Below are 23,141 nucleotides of genomic sequence, written 5' to 3'. Positions count from 1 at the left end.
ATGGACACAGAGAATTCCCGAGTGAGTGCACAGCCAGCCCTGTGGCCACTGGAGAGGGGCAAGTGTCTCCTCCCAAGGACAGGGCTGGCAGGTGTGTGGCTGTTTCCCGATGTCTGGAAGAGGCCTCGTGCTCTGCTCGGCCCCATCAGTGGCTGGAAGCAACAGCCCCAGCTGTCCCCAGGGCTGTGCAGTTCTCCTGCTGCAGCCTGTCCCCAGCCCTGTGTCCCTGGCTGTCCCCAGCCCTGTGTCCCAGGCTCTTGGCTCCCTGGCTGCCAGCTGAGTGAGGGCCACACTGGCTGAGGGCTCCCTCCTGTGCTCCCTGGGCACTGGGGGAGCAGATTGGAGGGCCGCCTCTGGTTCTGGCAGCCAGCAGCTCTTTCCTGCTGCAGGCAAGTGCTTCAGGGCCCATGCCGTGGTCACCTTGGTGCTGACTGTGCTCGTGTCCCTGGTGCTGGCTTTGGGGGTGGCCTTGGCTGTGCAGTCAGGTAAGGGAGGGGCAGCACCTGGGCCCAGCCCCTCAGGGCAGAGCAGGCTCCCTGCTCCCTGCACAGGGGAATCCTCAGAGCTTCTCCTCTTCCCCCTCCAGCACCACAGCTTCCAGTGACACCTGCACAGTGCTGTCCCTCTGGCTGGGTTGGCTACAATGGGCTCTGCTACTACCTGTCCAGGGATTTTGGCACCTGGGATGAGGGTGAGGAACGATGCTCCGAGCTCGGGGCCTCCCTGGCCATTGTCAAGGATGAGGAGGCCACGGTGAGTGAGGGGCTGCGGGCGCTGTGGGGTGGCTGAGGGGAGCCTGGGGGTGCTCCTGGGCCGGGCTGGGGGCTGGCAGGGCTGGGGGTGCAGCCCTGTCCCGGGGCCTTGCAGGGAAGGAGCCCCGGGCACGTGTCCCCCCGAGGGGCCGGGGCAGCTCCCACTCCTCTCTCCTGGGCAGGATTTGCTCTTCCGCCTCCGTGGGAACGGCGATTTCTGGCTCGGGCTGCGCAGGCGGGGCCAGCGCCTGCACTGGGGGGACGGCACCAACTTCGGCTCCTGGTGAGTGCCGGGGAGCCGGGCAGTGCCGCGGTGTCGTGGCTATTCCTGCCCTGGGTAACCCTGACACCAACGGCAGGGAAGGTACTCTCTAGTGACCGGGTCACCTTTGAGATCCTGTGGGTCCTGGCTGGCCCTTGGCTGGAAGCAGTGATGGCGCGAGATAGAAAGAGGGGACACTGTCGAGGGTCAATCAAACTGGGTTTATTAGCCCAGGGTGTCTGCCTCAACAGAGACCCTTGTGCAGTAACTTTTATGCGGGGGTGGTACAGAGGGATGGGTTCTGTGTGGGTCCAATCAGAGGTAACTCAGGCGTGGCTCATAACATAATAGACAAACAGGGGAACAAACCAGGGTGGGATAGGAGGGGAAATCTGGAATCCTGTCCTATCACTCGAGGCTCCCCCTAGAACCTTCCAGACGTAGGGAGAGGCCTCGAAGTGACAGGCAGGGCCCATGGGTTACATAACAAATGATTGACAGGAAACAGGAACAGGGGTAAAGCAAGCGGGGAATAACCAAAGGGGTACATGGAACAAACCATTACAAATAACTTCAAGTAATAAAAACATACCTAACCAAAAACACACCACCACAGGGCAGGGCATGGGGGGACAGGGGCACAAGGTGTTCCCCTGGCACCCAGCGCTGCCTCTGCTCCTCCTTGCAGGGTTCCTGTCCTTGGCGATGCAGAGTGTGTGTACCTGAGTGACCATAAATTCTGGAGTCAGAGCTGCTCAGATGAGCGGCCGTATCTGTGCAGCAAGGCCCGAGCTCCCCTGTGACAGGGGCTGGAGAAAGGACCTTCTCCACGCTGGGCAGTCCCAGCTTCACCTCTTCCCATGGCGCAGGGCTGTCCTTCCTCAGCTGCCCCCTGTGCCTGGCACTTACTCTCAAGGTCCCCTCAGTGCCTGTGCCTCCCCACTGCCAACGCCGGGCTGGGTGTTCAGAGGAAAAGTCTCTGCAATCCATCCTCCCACCGATGCTCCCTGCAGTCAGTGGATTGCCCTCATTACACAATAAACTCCAATGGGGAATTGTGGAGGTGGGCGGAGCCGCGGCTGCTCTGCCTTGGAGGGAGCTAAGCTGAGGAGTTAAGGAAGAATTTCGCAACTTCAGTCAGAGTACTTAAGACAAAGACAAACTTCTTAGCTACGGCGATTTGGCTGGAGACTCACAAGCTTCTTCGGGGTTTTATGTAGATCTGTTACAATTGATTGGTTCTGTACCCTTTTCCTCCCACCCTGGTGTCCCATAAAAACCTTTGAGTTTCCTCTGGTCAGCAGAGGTTTCTCGTCCCTGGACCCCTTTCGCTGGTACCCTCTCAATAAAGTACCACCTGCGGAAATTCCATACGAGACCGACCTCTCTCTCACTACGGCCGGCTAAAAGAGGGGCTAACTCACAAGGGCATGAGCTAAGAGCACACCAGCTGGCATATCGAATCCAAGTAGCCGTGAGCTCTTGGAGATCTTCACTACCTGGCCTTAAGCTGAGACTTTTGGGCTGTCCTTTGAAGAGGAAGAAGAACAGCTGACACATACCGAGGAGGAATGCCAGTTTTGGCATCAGACACCTGACTGTTCAGAATGGTCTCTCTGCTCTCTCTCTGTGTCTCTGGGCTGTGGAGGACGGTCGGAGCTGCTGCCTGGGGAAGGGAATTCGCTGCCACTGCCATAACCCAGCCCAGAGCTGCAGCTTCTGCCGTGGGGAGAGCCTGTGCTTGTGAGAGCAGCCACTGACCTGGGACCTTATTACCACCTACCTCACTAAAATAGGGGCCTCTCTCCACATGCTCAGGTGCCCGGGATCCTGATCTCCCCTCTCCCTGTCCTGCTGGAACAGTGTTAGCAATACTCTGAGTATTTACTCCGAGCATTGTACCTCCACACCTCCTGCCAGCCCAGACGTCTTGTAAATGACACAGAATGAAGTGAATGCTCAAAATTAAAACCTTTGGCCTCTTCCACATCCTGCTTTTCTATCTGTGCTTCATTTCCCCACCAGCCATGTCCTGCCCAAAGTCTCTCCCTGTGTTGCTCGGCTGCTGGAGCCAGTGAGATCTGTGTTCTCAGGTAAATTCACCCCCATGCTCTGTAAAATGGTCGAGGTGGGTCCTGCCAGGCCAGCCTGGGCACTGTAGGACTGCAGCAGGTTTGCCACCAGGTTCAGGTCCACATCCACGGGTGCCAGCTCAGCATCCTCAGCTCCAGAATCAGGGCCAGCACTCTCAGGTGTGGCTGCTTCAACAGAGCTTGCCTGCAGTGATATGAAGAGGAAAGTTTATCAAAAGGCATGAGGAGATTTAAGGGAAAAAAATGGCAAGCCACAAGAGAAAACAACAATTCTGCAGCCAGCAAAGTCCAGTACATTGCAGAGTCTTGACAGACAGGAATTCAGCCCCCAAGAGCTCATGCCAGCTAAAAATCACCACTGTCCATGATCCCAGATTAACTTCCAGGAGAATGACAGACAGTGTTGCCGAGTCCTGGTTCAGCTTCTTTGGGAGCAAACTACTCCAGAGCTCCCAAGTCAGGCTGCAGCTGCTTGCCCTACCACTAAAAACAGGGAAATGAAGCTAAGTCTTGGGAAAAGATGTGCCAATTCAAAGCTGAGGTAAGCTTTAATTTGAAAAAAGCATATTATGGTGCAGATACAGCACACTTTGCTGGCATGTGGGAAGGTTCTGACACATTACTCAGAATGGTCACTTTCAGCACATTTCCTGGATAGAAATTACTGCTACAAATGTGAGCTCCAGCCATACTCACGCCTCTCTTTTGGGTGGTGAAACTTTTCCCAACTTTGGTCTGTGCCAGCTCACGATCCATCTCATTCATGTACGCCTTGAGACTGCCCACGAGCTCCCCAGGAGCCTCCTCCTGCTCCTGCCTTTGATTCCCAGCATCCAGGTCTTCATCATCCCCATCTGAGAGATCAAACTCCTCCTCTTCATCCAGGTCATCAGAACCCAGCTCCTCCGAGTCTGCCCCTGGGTATTATTTTGTGTCAGTACCACAGCAAAGAAATCGGTGCAGGGATTTGTTTCAAATAGAGAACGAATCCCACCTAAAATTCTGTCCAGTGCTTTCATAAAAGAATCCACATCAAAGGTAACGTGGGATTCATCAGGTGACCTGAAATACAAAAACAGTTTTAAATAAATAAAGCTTTTTATGCTTGCATAAGCCTGACACAGGCGCAAGCCATACTGATTTCTCTCAAGCCAGGATTGAAGTTGGGACATTTGAACTTACTGGTCCTCAGAAGTTCAAAGCCTGTATGGATTAGACCTTGAAACAGTGAGTGGAAGAATTCTTGGCATCAAAGACAAAAATTTTGAAGACCACACAATCAGACTGAGGAACAGAGAGCAGCTCAGCTTGCAGCACTTGAACCTGCACCAGTGCCAGAGTGGTACCAAGCTGATTTAAAGCAAGTACATGTTCACTGCTGTGGGTTTCCTCCAGGCCCCTGCTCAGCAGAGCACCTTCAAACTCTGATTCTGCATCACAGAATCACCCACAGGGCTGCAGCAGAGTCAAACATTGTACAGCTTCCAACTGAGATACCATTCTAGTCACTGAGAATCCTTTGGCCACTAAGTGGAAGAAGAAAGGCTCACTCTGAATTGGGAGAGCCTATCCATTATTTAGTCTTAATGAAGGTTGGACTGGCTCTCCCTTCACAGCTGTCAACATTCCCTCTCTCCCCCCACAAATAATTATTTGTAATAGAAATAATTCCTCTCATCCAGCTCACCATCCTCTGGAGGAAGACAAGCTGCTTCTCTCTCAAGTTCCTTCAAATCAATGGATGTTGTCTGTACTAGCGTCAGGATTTCATCACCTGGGCTCACTTCAACAGAGCTAGAAGGAAAAAAAGTTCAATTCACTGAAATAGATTCAATGGGATCACATGCTCTGCATTCAGGTTTTCACTCAAATTCTTCGTTTTTCCTTGTGTGCAAATACATCAAAAGGGGAAATAAGTCTGGGAGAAGTACCACACAGAGTATTGGCCAAAACAGGACACGGTCAGTCCCTGCTATTCCCAGCTGATGGCTCCAAAGCCCATTTGATGGCTCTTTTTCTTTACATTTTTATTGCCTTGGTAAGTAACAAGATTGCCAGATGCCAAACAGCACAGACTGGAAACTCAAAAAATTAACTGTTGAGATATTATGAGCTGGCAAAGCCTCAGTTACTTTTGTAGTCATTTTTTTTTATTTTTATTTGATCTTTCAGAGAAATCTATAGCCTTGAGTAAAAAGATGGATTACTCTGTACTTATTATTCACTGGGACTGCTTTTAAATGAAACTTTTATACACTTTCTACAGTCATAAAAGCAAATAAATCTTTTCAGTCACCTCTTAACCCACTTGGAAGAGCTCAGCATTTCACAAAACTGAGATAAAGAGCTACTCAAGCAAGAACTTCTCCTAGTGGAGTATTCTAGAGGAATTAGGTCTTGTGTGTCGTGGGCACAGCACCCATGTTAAATGTATGATGGAGAAAAAGGTTCAGATTATTGTACAAAGGATTTGTAGGCACAGTGTAAGAGACTCTTGAATTTCAAGTAGCTCTGACCTTTCTGGCAGGGTGACAGATTGCTGGGAGTGATCTTCTGCCATATGCAACAGTTCCAGGTACTTCGCAGATCCTTCCATTTCTCCCTATTGAATGCAAGTGACAGGCTCGAATCCAAATAATTCTCCCTTCCTTTTCACATTTAGGGAGACCACACACAATAAATGCTGTGATTAGGTTTATCTCCACACCACCAAGCACTGACAGAGAAATCCAAGGCAGGAAGTGAGTGAGGTGTCACCTCAGCAGACCCTCAGCGATTCAGATACAACTTGTAAGGGTAGGAAGGGAGGGAGGGGGAAACTCTGAGTAGGCTGGACATGAGGAGAACATGGAAAAAGAAGGATTTTACTCTGTCAAGGTAAGAAAATTTCCAGGGCTTCGCACTGCCTTTTGCTAAGGTTACAAGAAGGATGGCAGAGTGAAACCACAGTTTAGGGAAAACCAGAGCCGGCCCTTGCAGCCCCCACCCAATGCCCAGGGAGCACAGGAGGGAGCCCTCAGCCAGGGTGGCCCTCACTCAGCTGGCAGCCAGGGAGCCAAGAGCCTGGGACACAGGGCTGGGGACAGCCAGGGACACAGGGCTGGGGACAGCCAGGGACACAGGGCTGGGGACAGGCTGCAGCAGGAGAACTGCACAGCCCTGGGGACAGCTGGGGCTGTTGCTTCCAGCCACTGATGGGGCCGAGCAGAGCACGAGGCCTCTTCCAGACATCGGGAAACAGCCACACACCTGCCAGCCCTGTCCTTGGAGATGACACTGTCCCCTCCCCAGAGGCCACAGGCGTGGCCCTGCACTCACCCAGGAATCTTCGGAGGATCCCTGTGTGTATGTTACCGGTTGCTGGTCCGTTCTCCGAGAGGTCCTTCACAAACAGCAGAATCCACCCTCCTCCAGCTCACTGCCGGCATCTCTGCCTGGAACAAACAGCACCTTGCTCCCGATCCATCAGGAGCGCTGAAAAAGCCTTTCGGAGATCGGCCTCGGCAACAGCTTCACACCCGCGCTGATGGCACTCTGAAAGGGACACGGGGAGAGGTCACTGCTGGTCCCGGCCCTGCGGGACACCGAGGCTCGGCAAGGCGCTGCCAGCTCAGTCCCGCCCTGTCCCCGCTCCGCCGACGCTGCGGCAGCACCTGCGGAGACAAGCGCAGCCCCCGGGAGCTCTCCGGTGCCCGCAGCCCCTGGGGCTGCCCCGCTCCGCCCTCCGTGTCTGCCCGCCCTCGGTACGCAGAACGAGTCCAAACCGGCGGCGCCAGCTCATGTTCTCCGTCCTTTCCCCGCTTTTTAGTGGAATAAACCAAGTGTGAACTCCCTTTTGTCACCATTTCAAAGCCTCGAATCAAGGGAGAAAATAGGAGAGGTGCCCTCTTGATTCAGACCCCTAAAACATGAATAAAAATGGTCTCCCCTCAATTTAATACCGATTGAAAAGTGATTCAAGGAGGATTTTCCTCTCAATTTAGCCTCCTAAAACAAGGGGAAATGCAGTTTCCTCCTCAATTTCCCTCAAGAAAGACCATTCTGGGGGCATTTGGGCATATTTTTCCTCTCTGAAGGCCCCTTCAGATGGAGGGTCCCCTCGATGAAACTCTTATAATGGCACATTAAGACGTTCCTCTCGAGGGAAGCCCTTTAAAACCAGGGACAGCGGTGTTTGCCCTCAATTTGAACCTTATGATGATGAAAATGGGGCAGTTTCCATCAAATCCAACTCATGGAACAGCACCGTAAAGGTATTCGCCTTCCATTTAAACCTGAAAATCACGGATTTCAGGTGATTCCCAGCCAACTGGAATAAACTGGTATAAAATGTTACAAAGGTACTGCCACAACAGTGGCCCCGTGTCACTAAAAGCACCTGTTGGATCGTCGGGAGGCGACGCAGGCAGTGCTGATCGTCCGTCGGCACTCGCTGTCTGTCTGTCTGTTTTTGCAATCGCGACGGATAAACTTAGTCCGAGCCGTCAACGACTTCGCAGTGGAAGCTTCAGTCCGATCTCTTAGAGATCAGGACCAACATCTTGGTCTTTTATTCTCACAGTTTTCCGGGGCTGAGGAGGGGTTTTTCTTTGGCAGCAGCTCGTGCCGCGCTCCTTGTCGTTGTCCTTTCCCCCGCGGGGAGCAGCCCCGTATGCCGGTTTCCCTCCGTCTGGGGACAAAGCCCCGGTGCCCCCAGCCCGTCCCCGGGGTGTCAGGGCGAGTCTCCCCAGGAGCTGTGGGGCTGTGGCGGGGGCAGGAAGCTCCGGTCCCGCCGCCGGCTCGCACCGCACCGGACCAGCGGCAGCGGGCAGAGATGCTTTGGCTTCCTGTCCCCTCCTCTGTGTCCCCCGCCCAGTGTCACCACCTCCGTGCCTGTGCACGCACCCCGGGCTCTGCCGTCCCATGGAGGACGAGGACGGCTACGTGGTCTTAAACCGACGGGGCGAGCGGGGGTCTGCGGGGAGCTGCCCATGCCGGCAGGGTGCAGGTACTGGGGGTCGTGTCCGCTGGGACCCCCGATCGTGTGGGTGAGACCCTGAGACTGGGTGGGGGTCACAAAGGGTCCTGGAAGAGTCCAGGGGTGTCACTGTGGGGGTTGAGGGTCGCGGAAGGATTTGGAGGGGAGGTCCCAGAGGTCACTGCGCAGATGGGGACATGGCTGGGGACCCCGCGGTCAGGAAACGGGGAATACAGTCTGCGGGAACCGAGGGCTTGTATCGGCGCCTCCACAGGAGTTACAGCAGGTCGGGAAGGTCACCGCTGCACATGGCAGTCGCTGCTCCCCGGATGGAGTGCGGGCTCTTGGCGGGTCCGGAAACCCATCCCGAGGTGATTCCCATCCACGCACCCGCCGAGGGGGAAGGAACACAGGGTGGGGCAGCGAACGCGGGAATCCAAGTCACTGGAGGCTTTGCCGCTGAAAAACCAGGGGAGAAAAGGGGAGATGTCCTGCAGCCGACCCAGCGACGGGGGCGGAATGCCTCTCCTTGGATGGACTCGCTTCATTAAACAGCCCCACCTCCACCACCACCCCCACCCCCTCTCCATCTGAAAGGCACCTCCCTTCATCCCAAAGTCACCCCCTCCAGGGCAAGGCCCCCCTCCCTGGGCGCTCCCAGGCAGTCCCACGGAGTCCCGGGGCGCTCTCTGGGCCGGTTCCATGGGGAGTCCTGGGAGTGGGTCCTGGACAGCCCCCATGGGACCTATTCTAGGACCCCTCAGGAAATTCCAGGACCACCCAGGACCCCCTTTGGACCTCTCAGGACCTCTGACACCCCTGGGACCCCCATGGTACTCCCCCCAGACCCCTCCAGGACATCCCAGAACTTTCCAGGACCCTCCCAGGAAACCCAGGAACATTTGAGGATTGCTCCTAGACAAAAAGAGTGACAGCTCTGGCTGGCCTTGGCCTCCCAGGGGTCACTTCAGGCTGCCCCCAAGGCATTTTGAGTGACACCCTTCCCACCCTCTAGGAAAGAGCCGTCCTTCACAGACAGGCACCTGGCTGAAAGCGGGAAGCAAGGCCGAGGAAGAATCAGGAGTTTGTTCCATTCAGAAAGTAGTTGTAATTCCCCCTTCCATTTCTATGTGGAGAGAGGAAAAAGCCCTCCTTTTTTTTTTTTCAAACTTGACTGCTTTCAGACTTGAGTTTTGCATCAGAACATGAACCCATTGGTCCTGCTGGACTGGTCTCAGTGGCAATTTTTCTCCCATAAATATGTAACCTCTAGTACCAATGCACAGGGTAATGCCAACCCCCTACAGGATCTTTGTTATAAATGAGTGTGCTGCCTGATTTTTAATAAAAAAAAATTCAAAACAAAATTAAATGTAGCAACAAGGTTAATTTGAGCATCTTAAAAGTTATTGGTTCTACATAATAATACAAAAGCAAATTTATACCGTGGGATATGTTCCCATGGGGTACAGAGCAGGACTTGGTCTCCTGTCTCCCATAAAAATAAGGTGTTCTAAAATTAACCTTTTTATACTGTGTGTCACCTCCCATTCCCTCCTATTTTCAATTAGTAAAATTTACATCACTGGTGTCATCACCGCCTATTTCTGACTCCACCATCCCTTTTTTAGGGGTCTCCTCATTTTCAGGGGTCGCAGGGATGAAGGCTCTCATCTTCTTCTTGTGTCCTACTAATGAACCCATTGGTTACACATGTGTGCTAAGCCTATATTATGTTAGTAAATACTGTATATGCACATCCAAATAATTTCATGGTACACAGAGGCAATAAATGTAATATAATTACCACTTTTCTGGATTTTTTCCCAGGTTTTTGCCTCTTCTTATCTCGGTTCTTTCCTGTTCTCCTACTTTTCACTAAACATCTGGAGACATCTGCAGGAGAAGGGGGGGAGACTTCCCCTCTCCTTCTTCTCCTAAAAAGTTACATTTGAACTACTGTTTTAAAATATTGATTACTGTTTCAATTTTGTCAGCATGAATCATACCTATTTATCACATCTTGGAGCATTGCAAAACCATGAATAATTTTGGTTTTTCTCTCTCCAGGTCCCCTCCAAGCCGTCCTTTAAAGGAGGTGTGAGAACTGTTTTAGCATGGGCAGTGTTGGCTGGATGATGTGTGGCCTCTCCTAGGAAAGGCAACTCCCTTCTCTGGGAGAGCAGTCACTTTGGCAGTCTCCACATTAATCCTGCCACCTGTGAGGAGAAGCCAAGCTACTCTGATATCTTTTAAATTCTTCTGAATAGTGGGAAAACCAGTTTCTACCTGGGCTGTGTAATAGACCAAAGAAAGATGAAAATGGGTTCAGGGCCAACCTGCACCCATTTTCTCTTGTGCCACCACTGTCCCCTCACTCAAATGGTTCCTCTCCCTCCCCGGTGTGGCTTTGCCCCTCCACCCAGATATTCATAGCAAGATATTCCCTTCTACCTGTGCTTTTAGCAATATTAAACAAACTGAGCTCTCGGTTTCCTGGCGTGTTATGTGGAGGTGTGCTTGAAGATTAGTGAAGCTCACAGTGATGCATCTGAAGAGGCTCTTTTCAGGGCTGAAGGAACAAACAAGATTTCCTCTCACCCCCTGGAAAGCAAGATGTTCCTTAGGACACATAAATGTGGGTTTTAAGGCTGTTTTCCAAAGAGCAACATTTTTCTTGAAGGCTGGGGTGACTGGTGTTTGCAGAGGTTTTTACAGTAGGGAAAACACAGCTCCTTTGGGGTTCTCTTGAGTAGATGCTTTCTGTCTTGGCAAGCATGTGGGAAGAAGGCCTACTTTGTGAGACTGGTACTGGGTTACTAACAGACCTGTTGTTGTTCCTTTTTCTGCTGAAAAGAGCATTTGATGTCTAGGCATGGTTCTAAAAACCATCCCACGAGGGCAGTTTGCTTGAGATAAAAGCACTGTCCTGCTGGATCACACCAGGTGTCATCTTCTGTGAGGAGACAGCTCGGATGACACAGTGACAGCAGACACACAGTCACCCACCGCCTGTCATGCAGCAAACTACAAATGCCTGGAGCTGATGCTGGTATATTTGCTTCAAAAGAGTGTAGAGACAAAAGTGAGGAAGGTTAGGAGCAAAAGTTTGAAATGCTGCCCTGGAATCTGTCTAAAAGACTGCACAGATTTATAAATTCTAAAGCTAGTGTTCTGTAGAGGTTGACCAGAAATGGCTTATCATGGGCATTTGCTCCTGCTGCCATTTCCCAGGAGAGGGACAGTTTGTCCAGGATGTGCATCCTGCAGGTGGCAGAGACAGCACTCCATTGCACAGTGCGCTGCAGTTGCTCCAGGTGTTAATTTTTGGGAAATGACCAAATGCTGCTGTGGTATCTCTTGAGTTCACACTTATTGAAAACACCCCTGTGTGTTTGCCCTCAAAAATCAGCCCCAGCTGAAGCTCTGCTGTCACTGCACCGGGAACTATCGATGTGAAAAGTTTTCCCTTCCTGTCACTGCTGTCCTTTCCGCCTTTCCCTCCCTGCGACTATTTACAACATAATTGCTTCAAAATGTTCCTTTACATAACCCAGATGCCTTGCGGTGTTTGTCAGGTTTGCCCCGGATGTCTAAAACCCACTGGACTTGTACAAGGCTGGTCCCAAACAATATTCTGCTTACTGTGTTTGTTTCATGAGGTCAAAATTAACGCCAGGGGACACAGAGACCTTTAATGTCTTAAAACTCTCCTGAACACCTGGGCAGTTTGGCTGTTGGCACTGTTCCCACTGTTAAGTTTTATGGAATAGCCTCAGGAGTCAGCAGTCCTCAAATTCTTTTCCTGCCAATAAACTGGTTTTGGGATCCTTGTGGTGTAAATGGTTGTCAGTTCCAGGTGCGGCCAGCGAAGGTGATGAGGGGTCCCACCTGATCCACCCAAAGTAGAGTAGATTTTAATCCACGGATTAGCAAAACAAGCAGACTGGATAATGCTGTAATGGCCTGTAGTTCCTGCCTTACATTTTGCACAGAACAAAGCCTCTCCCCAAAAGATATCACAGAATGATTTGGGTTAGAATGGACTTTAAGGATTGCCTTGTCCCCACTGCCTGCCATGAGCAGGGACACCTTCCACTTATCTCAGCTTGCTCCAAGCCACATCCAACCTGGCCTTGGACACTTCCAGGGATCCATGGGCAGCCACAGCTTCCATGTTCACCCTGTGCCAGGGGCTTTCCCATTCTCACAGGGAACAACTTCTTCCGACTATCCAATCTAGCCCTGTGCTCTTGTCAGTGTGAAGCCATTCCTCCTTGTCCCAAGACTGTCTCCAGCTCTCCTGGAGCCCGTTTAGGCCCTGGCAGAGGCTCTGAGGTCCCCAGGGCCTTCTCTTCTCCAGGTACACACCCTGAGCTCTCCCAGGCTGCATCCAAAGCAGAGGGGCTCCAGCCCCAGGTAATTGGTAACCAGGGCAGGATTACAAACTTATTGTTATTTTTTTGTGGGGGCTTTTTGGGTAGGTTATTTTTTTGTATTTTAACAAAAACCACTTCTGTCTTTACGGTTTTACCGCCTCGCTCCACGCGAGGGCGCTGCTCTCCCGCCACCGCCCGGCCCCGGGGGCGTGGCCTCTCCGCCCGGGGGCGTGGTATCACCGCCATAGGGGCGTGGCCTCCCCGCCCGGGGGCGTGGCCTCTCCGCCCGGGGGCGTGGCCAGCGGGGACGGGCAGGCTCGGGGCGGGGCGCGGCCGCGCCGGGACCCCGCGGGGAGCGGGAGGAGGAGGAGGAGGAGGGAATAAAGGAAGGGAAAAAGGAGCGAAAGGGCCGGCGGCGGCAGGAGCGATGGTGAGCCGGGAGTGCGAGGCCGGTGTGGGGCGGAGAGAGGGGTGTGCAGGCGCGGCCTGTGAGGCAGCGAGGCCCGGGCCTCGTCCGGCGGGAGCCGGGTGCGGCCTGAGGGGTCCCGGGCGGGCCTCAGGGGATGCCGGGCCGAGCTCGGCCGCGGGCGGGGTGTGAGGGTGGGTGGGCAGGCCCTATCTTCGGCCCCCACCCGAGGCCCATACCCTTCCCCTGAACATAAATACATCCTCTTGTTTGTACGCTGCTTTCCTTATTCCCCACGATTACCTAGTTTCGGGGCAGAGAGGATTAGAAACGGTGTTTTCGCCCGTCTCTGGTTCATTTCTTGGGTGGGGCAGAATGATGTTTTCCTCAGTGTTTTGAGGAAGGTGCTGAGATTTTGGGGTCTGGCTAAAAGAAATCGTGTTTGCTGATTGATTGTAATTTTTTAGGGACACTTTGCTAATTGGCTATTATTTTTTAGCTAGAAGCAAACTTCAGGATTACTTGGAATGTAGCTGGCCCTAGCCCATGTTGGCACGGCATGAATATTGCAATTCCTCAAACCTGGAAGGGCTACTAGGTTTTTGGTTGTTTGGTTGGGTTTTTTTCCCCCCCCCCATCAGCGAGGGAAATTGAAATCACAGCTGCCGAGAGATAAACGAAACAGCATTATCTTTGTCCCACTCCTTTGTCCCGCTTGGTTACTCCATTCCCAAGTGCTGCTGCTTCTTCCTGCTTTGGCGTGGAGCTGTGTGCAGCCTTGGGTAGTCTGGGACAGCACCAAGAGCCTGCACAGCTTGTGTTGGGGTTGCTTTCAGCTGCCAAAATTTGGCCCTGGCTAAATGCTTTGCTTGTTGTGCAGGGAGCGGTCTAGACTGGCCTGGGGTTGCTGGGGCCGTGCTGCGTGGTCAGGCTGTTCTCACCTCAGTCCCTTCTGTGCCACAGCTTGGCAGAGAAAATTGCTGCTTATTGCACCTGAAAGACCTGCTCGGGTCTGCTCTTGTAGTCACTAGATTAGATAGTCGCTATCGCACGGGATTCCTGGCTTCTGGAAAGCTTAGAAAGATGGATTTGTACTCGGAGAATGGGGCTTCCTCTGGGGAAACACTGATACACGATGTTTTTCCTAAACTGTGGTTTCACTCTGCCATCCTTCTTGTACCCTTAGCAAAAGGCAGTGCGAAGCCCTGGAAATTTTCTTACCTTGACAGAGTAAAATCCTTCTTTTTCCATGTTCTGCTCATGTCCAGCCTACTCAGAGTTTCCCCCTCCCTCCCTTCCTACCCTTACAAGTTGTATCTGAATCGCTGAGGGTCTGCTGAGGTGACACCTCACTCACTTCCTGCCTTGGATTTCTCTGTCAGTGCTTGGTGGTGTGGAGATAAACCTAATCACAGCATTTATTGTGGTGTGGCAGCAATCGCAGTCTTGCTGTGACTCTAAGGGATTCCGTAAAGGCCCTTTCTGAGTAAGGATTTTGGGGTTCTGCTTGTCTCTTTTCCCAAATACACGACTTTGCCGATAAAATGATGTCTCCATCCGATCTCCTCCTGCCCCAGCTGCTTCCACCGCAGAAGTGCTGAGAAGGACTTGGAAGGTGCTGGTGGGTGACAGCCGGCCCTGCGCTGGGTGAGCCCCCAGCATGGGCAGGAGGGGGGATTCTGCCCCTGCTCAGCTGAGACCCCACTGCAGAGCCGCCTCCAGTCCGGGCTGGAGCTGTTGGAGCGAGTCTGGAGGAGGCAACAGGATTATTAAAGAGACGGAGCAGCTCTCCTCTGAGGAAAGGCTGGGAGAGGTGGGGTTGTTCGTTCTGGAGAAGAGAGGGTTTGGGGAAACCTGATTGTGGCCTCCAGTATCTGAAGGAGCTGACAAGACAGGTGGAGAGAGACTATTTACAAGAGACAAGGGGGAATGGCTCCACATTGACAGAATGTGAGGTTCAGATTAGGTATTAGCAGGAAATAATTTCTCCCTGTGAGGGTGGTGAGACCCCTGGCACAGCGTGCCCAGAGAAGCTGTGGCTGCCCCTGGATCCTTGGAAGTGTCCCAGGCCAGGTTGGTGGGGCTTGGAGCCACCTGGTCTCGTGGAAGGTATCCCTGCCCATGGCAGGGGTATGGAATGAGATGATCTTCCAAACCAAAAGAGTCTGTGATTCTGTTGCTCCTATTCTTTGTATCAGGCAGTGAAAGACATTGCCTTTCAAGTACTAGCAGGCCTAGTATATGCTTTAGACCTACCCTTAGAGCATAAACTGAGATTTAGGATTCTACCAACTGATGTAGCAGCAGGTGTTCTGCTCTGTTTGCTGTGGTGATTGTGGTACGGTTTTCTGTGTTAGGAAATGTTCGTATTTCCTAGAAATTAGCATGTAAAAGTCACTCAGAATCCTTTGTGTTCTGAGGGCAGGATCTGTTTGCCTGTCTTTCCTCATCAAGATTTACCCATGCCATATCAGGAAGGGCATGTGACTAGATATTGCAGAGGTCGAAGGGTTCTGCATGTTGGTGTTGATAAGATAATTTTTGAGGATTCTACCCTATGGTTGGACTTGTCAAGAGCAGGGCGCTTCATGTATAATAGCAGCATTCAGTTTGTGCTGATACTGGGGGCTTTGTCTGAGGCTTGCATAACCCTGCTGGGAAACTGTGCCAGGGCTCGGTGCTGCCTTTGTTCATGGATGCCTGCTCCCAGGACAATTGCCATGCCGGGGTCTGCTTCCAGACAGCTCCTGCCAAGCGTTCGTGTCTTAGTGCTGCGGGTGCCTCTTGGTGGCACCCAGGTGCTCACAAAATATTTCAAAGAAATATCCGGTTTATTCCTGGAAGGCATGCAGGGATCTGAGGCTGAGAGGAGGCCAAGTGGAGGAATTGATGAGCCAGATGAGCCCCAGCATGCAGGGAGCTGGGCACTTCTTTTACTCTAATTCTCATGGGTGTCAGCAGAGGACATTTCATTGCACATTCTTGGAGCTGGTGACCCACAGACATCCGTGATGAGCTCACGTGCAGCATCCATTGCGTGGATCCTGTCTCCTGTGAGGTCTGTGCTGCCTGGAGTGTGCCTAGGTGTTTGCAGAAACTTTTATAAATTGGTTTGCCTAAGTGAGCAAAGTGAACATGACACCTTGTGCGTGTTTTGGGTTAAATGAAATTTGAACTTGGTTTCTGGAGTAATTTGTAACAATATATATAGTGTTTGGGCCTCCAATCAGTCCTTTCCCATTTTGTTTTGGTAGTTTTGCATTCCATCTCCACAGTAGAAGCTGGAATGCTGCTATTCTTACTCTGACTTGCTACCTTGTTTGTTTTTATGCTGAAGCTATAATTAGCCATTGTTTAGCCACTCCTCTTGAGTTCTCAGGGCTGGTGGTACAGTATGTATAAATTCATTTTGCGGACACTATAAATGGCAAACACCCCCCCCGCTCCCAACTCTTGTCACTCTGGAAAAAGTTTCAGTGAGGCAGTGGTGGAAATTAATGCAACGCAGGCGAAACTGGTGGTATTGGGGAGCTGTGGTAAGATGAGTGTGGCCCGAATGTGGTTTTAATTTCACTTACTTCAGCCCGTACATCCAAAAGTTCACGATTTTTGATTTCTGAGGGATCACGCGTCTAGTGTCGCTCTGTCTGCCCACATCCTTACATCCTTAGGTCAGGCTGGGCAGCACGTGGTCCAAACCTCCAGCTGTAATTAGGAGCTGACTAACAAATATTCCCTGCCTGGTGCTTATGTAAAGATATTTATCAGGCTGGCCTTGGCAGGGAGGGACGGAGGAGCAGTCATAACTGGGGTGCGAATCAAAACACCGCAGGCACGGGCAGCAACGAGCACTCTCTGAGGAGGCTGGGGTGGTGTTGCTCAATCCCATTCCTGGCCCTCCGGTAGGAAGTGGCCTGGCTGGTGGCTGTGAGTCCAGTGCTTCCCTGAGGCCAGGCTGGTTACTCCGGTCAGATGTGCCTTTTGTGGCCAGACACACGTACAGGCAACGAGGTGTCAGTGAAGGCATGGCTAATTGTAGCCTTCCTTCTACTTAGGAGCAGAGTAAATAAGCGAGGCTGCTGTGTCCTTGCTGCCTTTGTGCGGTTTGTTTTCAGTCAGGAAGCTTCTCCTCGGAAAGACTTGTCGTGTTGGAGCAGAGGCCGTAATTACAGTGGCAGTACCGGTATTCCACTTGCTCGCGTAATCGGAGCTGACCTAACTCGTGCTGTTGGAACCATCTCCCTTGGCCTTGATTTACTGTGTGCTGAGCTGCGTGACAGCCACCTCCTGCCTCAGCTCTGGGGACAGCGGGGAAGCTGATGGCAGACACAGGCCTTCAGGTTAGGGTGTGGGGAAGTGGTCAGAGGGTCCCTGTTTGGGAATATGTCTGGATGCAGGTGAAAGCTGAGGATGTGGTATAAACTGACAGAGAGAGTATGTTTAGACTGGATATCAGGAAGAAATTCTTCCCGGAGAGGGTGGAGAGGCCCTGGCACAGGGTGCCCAGAGAAGGTGGGGCTGCCCCTGGATCCCTGGAAAGTGTCCGAGGCCAGGTTGGGTGGGGCTTGGAGCAGCCTGGGATGGTGGAAGGTGTCCCTGCCCATGGCAGGGGATGGAACAAGATGTTCTTAAAGGTCTTTCCAGCCCAAGCCTTTCTGTGATTCTTTGATCTTAGCACTTCCTCCTCATACAGTCAGCCTCATGGTATTGTGTAACATAGACTTGCCTTTAAAAGCTATTTTTATTCTGTGGCCCCATTTTAAACTCACTTTAAAGGTTCTTTTGGAGGAAGGAAAGTTCAGCTGGTAACATCTTTCTTCCTATTTTACCCACAGGTAAACTCAGACAGTGTTTCCACTTCCACAGCAACAGAAGGCACTTGTAACAAAGTCTGAGGTTCTCCTGTTTTCCTGTTTATGGCCTTTCCACCTCTCTTTTTTTTTTTTTTTTTTTTTTTTTTTTTTTTTTTTTTTTTTATCCTAAAACTCGCAGCCCAGGAAATGCTGTTCTGGCAAAAATGGCAAAATCCAATGCTCTCATTATATTTGGCATTCCTGTCCCCTCCCTCTTCTATCATCTGGGACAGAAGAGCATTACTGCAGTTAATTTGTGCTCTTTTGTAGTGGCGTTAAGTGCTATCCCTGGAACCAGCTCAGCTAGCTAATGGCTTTTAGAAATAAAGTACTGAGGATGTATTCCTAATCTGTGCAGCTAAAAATTCAGTATGTAAACTGCTTAGGAGCTGAGTGCATTAATATCAGTACAAATGAGCACTGCAAGTCCTAATGATAGCAATTAGTATTTTATCTTATCTTATACCTGGGTCTGTCTTACTGCTCTGAGAATTAAAAACAAATCCTCCAGTGGAGATTTTTTTTCTCCCTTCTCTTTAGTGTGCTCATAAGGCAGGTTTTTAAACTGCTTCTGAAATAATCCTTTGGTTTGTGAAGCTTTTGTGTGGGGAAGGTTCTCTCACAGAAATAAAAACAGCTTATCTACTCTCTTCTAATGGGAAGGGAAACCTTTTTTTTTTTTTTTTTTGATGCCTTCAAATAAGCAGGTTATTGTCTTACATGAAATTTTGTCCTGTAGACAGGTTTAAAATCAGATCAGCCTACTGTCTTTAGACCAGCTGGGGAAACGGGGAGTTCTTTGCTCCGAGCAGCACATCCAGAGCTGCAGGACAAAGGATTCCCATGGCTGGGCTACACAGAGGCTGTTTATTCCCCCTGCCCCCTCCCTGTAAAATGAGGAAGTGGTATGGGCCTGCAGTTGTAGAGAATCCTAGAATGGTTTGGAAGGGAGGTTAAAGTCCAGTGCCACCCTCTGCCGTGGGCAGGGGCACCTTCTGCTCGACCAGGGTGCTCCCAGCCCTGTCCAACCTGGGCTTGGACACTTCCAGGGATCCAGGGGCAGCCACAGCTTCTCTGGGCCTCACCAGCCCACAGGGCAGGATTCCTTCCTGGCGTTCCATCCAACACTACCCTCTGTCACTGTGAAGCCACGTGCCCTTGTGCTGTCACTCTGCTCATGTAAAAAGTTCCTCTCTTTTATAAGTTCCCTTTTAACCCAGCATGTTCCTGGGTATAATAAAAACATTTGAGTGCAACCTTCTGAATGCCCTCTGGCTTCTCTGGGATTAAGTGAATAATTCAGGAAGTAAAGGTCTGTCATGTCTTGCTGGATACTTTTTCAGGGAAAGGAACATTTGGGAAAAACTGAGCGCGTGGTTAGCCAGGGAGGCGAGAAATTGTAATTCACTGCTAACGCATCTTCCGTGCCAATTTCCACTGGGTTTTTTAATCCTAGTTTTTAATATCCTCCTAAATGGATCAACCTCGTCCTTCAAACTCATCTAAGTATGAAATGAATGAAGAAGGAAAGTGAGAAATACAGAAAAAAATCTTTGCTTGGTCAAATTGTAACACTTGTGGAGTGATTTCAGATTGGGTTTTTTTTAAGGCAAGAAAGGGGAAGAAATTCTTCAATGTCTTAGAATGAACATAATGAAAATCTGCTCTTATTTTTTCAAAACTTGGTTATACCATTGAGTTCCCATATGTCAGTGCTCAGGGGTTTCAGTGACAACAAAATGTGCAGACAGCTGGGACCTTCTGTCCAGAGCTTTCTCCAAGAGTGAGGTCAATCTCTCGGCAGATTTGTTTATTTTGACTTGGCCATTGACTGGAGTGACTTCTGTCAAGAAGGTCATGTTCCATTTTGATTCAGGGCTTACAGTGTCCTCCATCTTCAGGAAAGAAAAAAATGCATCGCCTACTTGATATTCGATGCTGCAGCATTTTCTTGCCATGAGTTGAGAACAGCTATTGACACACCAGCCCATTAGTGGCTCCATTTCCAGCCTTGAAGTGCAGTTCCAAAACAGAATGATGTCCTGGCATTTCATCCTAGGCAAAGAACCAGAGTCATTGTTGCGGGATAAACTCATTTCCCAGGGATTTGCCAGCGAAGGTTGTGCAAACTCGCTGAAACTTAAGTACCACCTTTGGTTAGCTGGAAAAGGTGGCTCTTCCCTTAAATTCTGGGGTAAAATCGGCTTCGTGGTGAGTGGCTTGGAGGACGGGGCATTCATTAGCTGGGACATTGCCTAACTGCAGCTGTTTGTGTGGTCGCCTTGTTTTGGAGGCTGAAGTGGCTCTGATGTGTTTTTAAATTGCTCTTTGCCAAGTGAATGGGTGCTAATTTGCCCTCTCTGAGCTGAGTGCTGCTTGCTTTTGCCAATTCAGTCCTTGTCCCTTCAGCCTGTGCTAGGACATGGGTGAAAACCCTCCTCTGCTAAGGGTAAATGCTATTAATTCTGCTGGAATTTACCTTTGGGTTGCTTAATACTTTCAATTTCAATTGGTTGTCAAATACTTTCAAACTCTGCCACGTTATATGTATTTTACTGCTTTTCCGATGTAGTGAGTATTTATTAGTGTTGCTTTTTGGTAAGGAAAGCCTCCTTCCTCCTTTGATTTATTTAGGAAAACTTGGCTACTTTTTAGACTGTTAGTAGCCTCTCCAGTTGTATTGGAATGACACATTACCCCCTAAAAAGACAGTTAATTAAATGCTTCTTCTGTTGTTGGCTTGACCCAGAAGTGAGACCTGTGAAGGGTCCTGAGAAGCAGAGTTTTAGCAGTTTTTAATTTAGTGGTTTATTGAAAAACTGCTCTATTCCCACCCGAAGTCCAACAGCAGAGGAATCAAGGATTTATTCTTTCCAAGGCTTAGTTATAAGTGTTTTGAAAGGTTCCTCGTACTTTCTTTCCCTGTTGTTTGGAGAGTGAAGCTCTCGAGTGCTGGAGATCTCCCCAGTTAAACTGGGCAAAACTGGGCTGGTCTAAAGGGAAGAGGGATTTGGGAGAGGGCTCTTTTCTTGCTTATTCTTATCTCTAGAATTTTTTATCTCTAGGATTGGATGGAAGACCCTTGTTTAGGGGTAAATGTCCTTTTTCTCCTGTGCACATCCGGTTTTCCTTGCCCTGTTCTGATGCTCTTGAAGAGCATCTGGTTTGAAGGTATTGATTAGGAAATTGGGCTGTGTCCCGACAGTAATTCCTGCTTTGACATTGTAATTGTGCTTGCATCACCGTTTTCTGGGGGTTATTTTGGCTGCAGCAGTGTTTTCCTCCCATCCCCCCTTGGTGTGTAATATGCTAATTAGATCTTTAAATTAAGGGCTTGCTGAGTGCTTCCATCTTCATTGAAAATCCAGTCCGAGTTAATGGACCTGTTTTGGTGATACCTTCACTCACCACTGGAGAATTCCTTGGAAAAAACTATTTATGCTGTTCCTTCTCTTGGGCAGTGATACTATCTAGTGGTGGTTCTTGGGACTGTGCAGAGAAGCTTACATTGCTCATCTGCTCTTGGTGCTTCTCTCTCAGTATTTGAAGTCTCTCAAGGTGTGTATTTTTATCTGTGACTCTTAAGTGGAAGTGAATAAAAGCTATCTCCTGCCTGTTGTATTTGCAGGAATTAAGGAAAACATGGAGTCTGCGTACCAGAAAGCACCTTTTTAAAACAACAATTGGCTTTTTGGTGCCCTGCTTGTTTTCATTTGCACTTTCCTCAATTTCCTCCTGCTTTTGCTTTGCACAGGAGGCCCTTATTCCCTATAAGGAAATCCTCCAGATGTATTGGGAGAAAGTGACAAGCTTTGTGAACACCCAGTGTGATGGACTTGAACCCTGGCAGCTCATTGGGTTGACCTTTTCTTCCACGCTTGTCAGCGTGTGGCTGCATGGCTTCCTCTGCCAGCCTGAGAGTAAGTATTTGACGTGGGACATTTTCTTACCTCGGGAGGGAGGGGAGGTGGCCCTGAGTTGTTCCTGGGCAGTGGAAGGAAAGAGGGTGAATCAAGGACAAACCCTTGTTAAAACAGACCGTCTGCTGTCACCTGATATTTACCAAACTCTCTTCTGAATGAAAGTCGAGGCCTGTCTGGTAAATGAAGCTCCCCTATTCTGTCAGAGGGTGCATGGAATGTGCTTCTGTTTCCTTCCCGTTTCCCTCGTCTCCCTTTTTTCTTTGGCTAAACTATCTGCTTGCCACAACAGTCTCTTCTGCGCAAACCCTGGGGAGATTTATGGAGACCTGGGTTCCTGTGAACATAGCCACTGCTGCAAAGTGTCTGGATAACTCTTGGTTGTTTCCCTTTCTGCTGGGGGAGCAGATGTGGTCTTGATTCCATGCTGGGGGCACGTTTCATCTTCAAAATGTTCAAGATAATTACGTGTGATAGTGTGAGGATATTTTTTCTTGTAATTTTTTTTTTTTTCTGTTTCTGGAGTATCTTCCTGTTTTGAGTGGTTTCTCTTCTGTTTTCACTGAAGAGTGGCAGCTCTTCAGTGGAGCTGAACTCTGCAGAACCTGCAGTTTTCTCTGGTCATATGATGGCCTGAGGTTGCTACCATGCCCTCAGAGCTGCATTTCAGTACCCACAGGCCCCTTAGGGTTGCACTCGGGTGGTAGCTTGTTAAAAATTGCCAAGTTTTTGACTTGATGTCTCCTTCTGTGTCTCTGTTTCTCAAGCAGTCCTTTCTCTTTGTAGAGATGGGGACAGCTGAACAGTGGAAATGTCTGTAAGGAACAAATTGGCATGAAACTTTTATTCAGGACAGTTCTCTTCCTAGCTAGTATTTTTACTGTTGCACAATGCATTTTGTTTAAGTATGGAGTAGCTATTATAAGGCGTGATTAGATTGTCAGAGTTTTTCAGGAGTTTGCAGTCTTTTCTCACTGTGAAAATTATTAATGAAACAGTGGGCACAGTGAGGTGTGCAACAGAAATGTTACCATCTGGGCACTAAGAGGTATTTACTACAGAATGTGCCAATTAGCATCCTTGGTAGCTTTTCAAATTATATATATGAAGTGTAGATAAAATTGCAAAGTCATAAAATGATTGATTTTTAAACTTTATTTAGTTATTTTTGGGTTGTCCTGCTGGTGTGCAGGTAGGACTGGGAAGGTATTTTTGGTGGCTTATAAAGCGTCTCTGTCATCCTGATTTCATTTCCTGCTTTGAGAGCTGTCGAGGAGTTTTCCAGTGCTTGTCATCAGTGGCTTCTCTCGTTTGAGTCTTTGTGCTGTGGTGGAATTTCTGCTCTTCCCTCTCTCCATCGCTTTTCTCTGAATCACCTCTGAGTGCATCAAATGAGGCAAATCCTCATTGTGTTGTCACTGGCGTTGTCACAAATGTCCCTGTTCCCTCCTTTGCTCTGGGAGCCTGTTTTACACTGCACAGTGGCTTTGTTTCCAAGTAACTATTCTGGTTTGAAGAT

General features: G+C 50.0%; 2 protein-coding genes across 2 annotated transcripts in view; both read left to right on the top strand.

Annotated features, from left to right (window-relative positions):
- LOC136364589 (C-type lectin domain family 2 member B-like) lies at positions 1-1,817 on the top strand. The gene is made up of 5 exons (XM_066324543.1): positions 1-21; positions 281-485; positions 587-753; positions 935-1,035; positions 1,703-1,817. Exons 1-5 carry the CDS (start codon positions 1-3, stop codon positions 1,815-1,817), a joined length of 609 nt encoding a protein of 202 aa, XP_066180640.1.
- A 10,968-nt stretch (positions 1,818-12,785) lies between these two features.
- SGPL1 (sphingosine-1-phosphate lyase 1) overlaps positions 12,786-23,141 on the top strand; it is a 29,915-nt gene continuing 19,559 nt past the window's right edge. Inside the window, exons 1-2 of the mRNA XM_066324384.1 lie at positions 12,786-12,873; positions 21,457-21,622. Coding sequence (XP_066180481.1) covers positions 12,871-12,873; positions 21,457-21,622 — 169 coding nt within the window. The 5' untranslated portion in view covers positions 12,786-12,870. The remainder of the gene's footprint in view (positions 12,874-21,456; positions 21,623-23,141) is intronic.

The sequence above is a fragment of the Sylvia atricapilla genome, chromosome 8 (genome assembly GCF_009819655.1).
Source record: "Sylvia atricapilla isolate bSylAtr1 chromosome 8, bSylAtr1.pri, whole genome shotgun sequence".
Lineage (NCBI taxonomy): Eukaryota > Metazoa > Chordata > Aves > Passeriformes > Sylviidae > Sylvia > Sylvia atricapilla.
The sequence above is the reverse complement of the archived record's forward strand: the minus strand, read 5'-3'. Positions and strand labels throughout refer to the sequence as shown.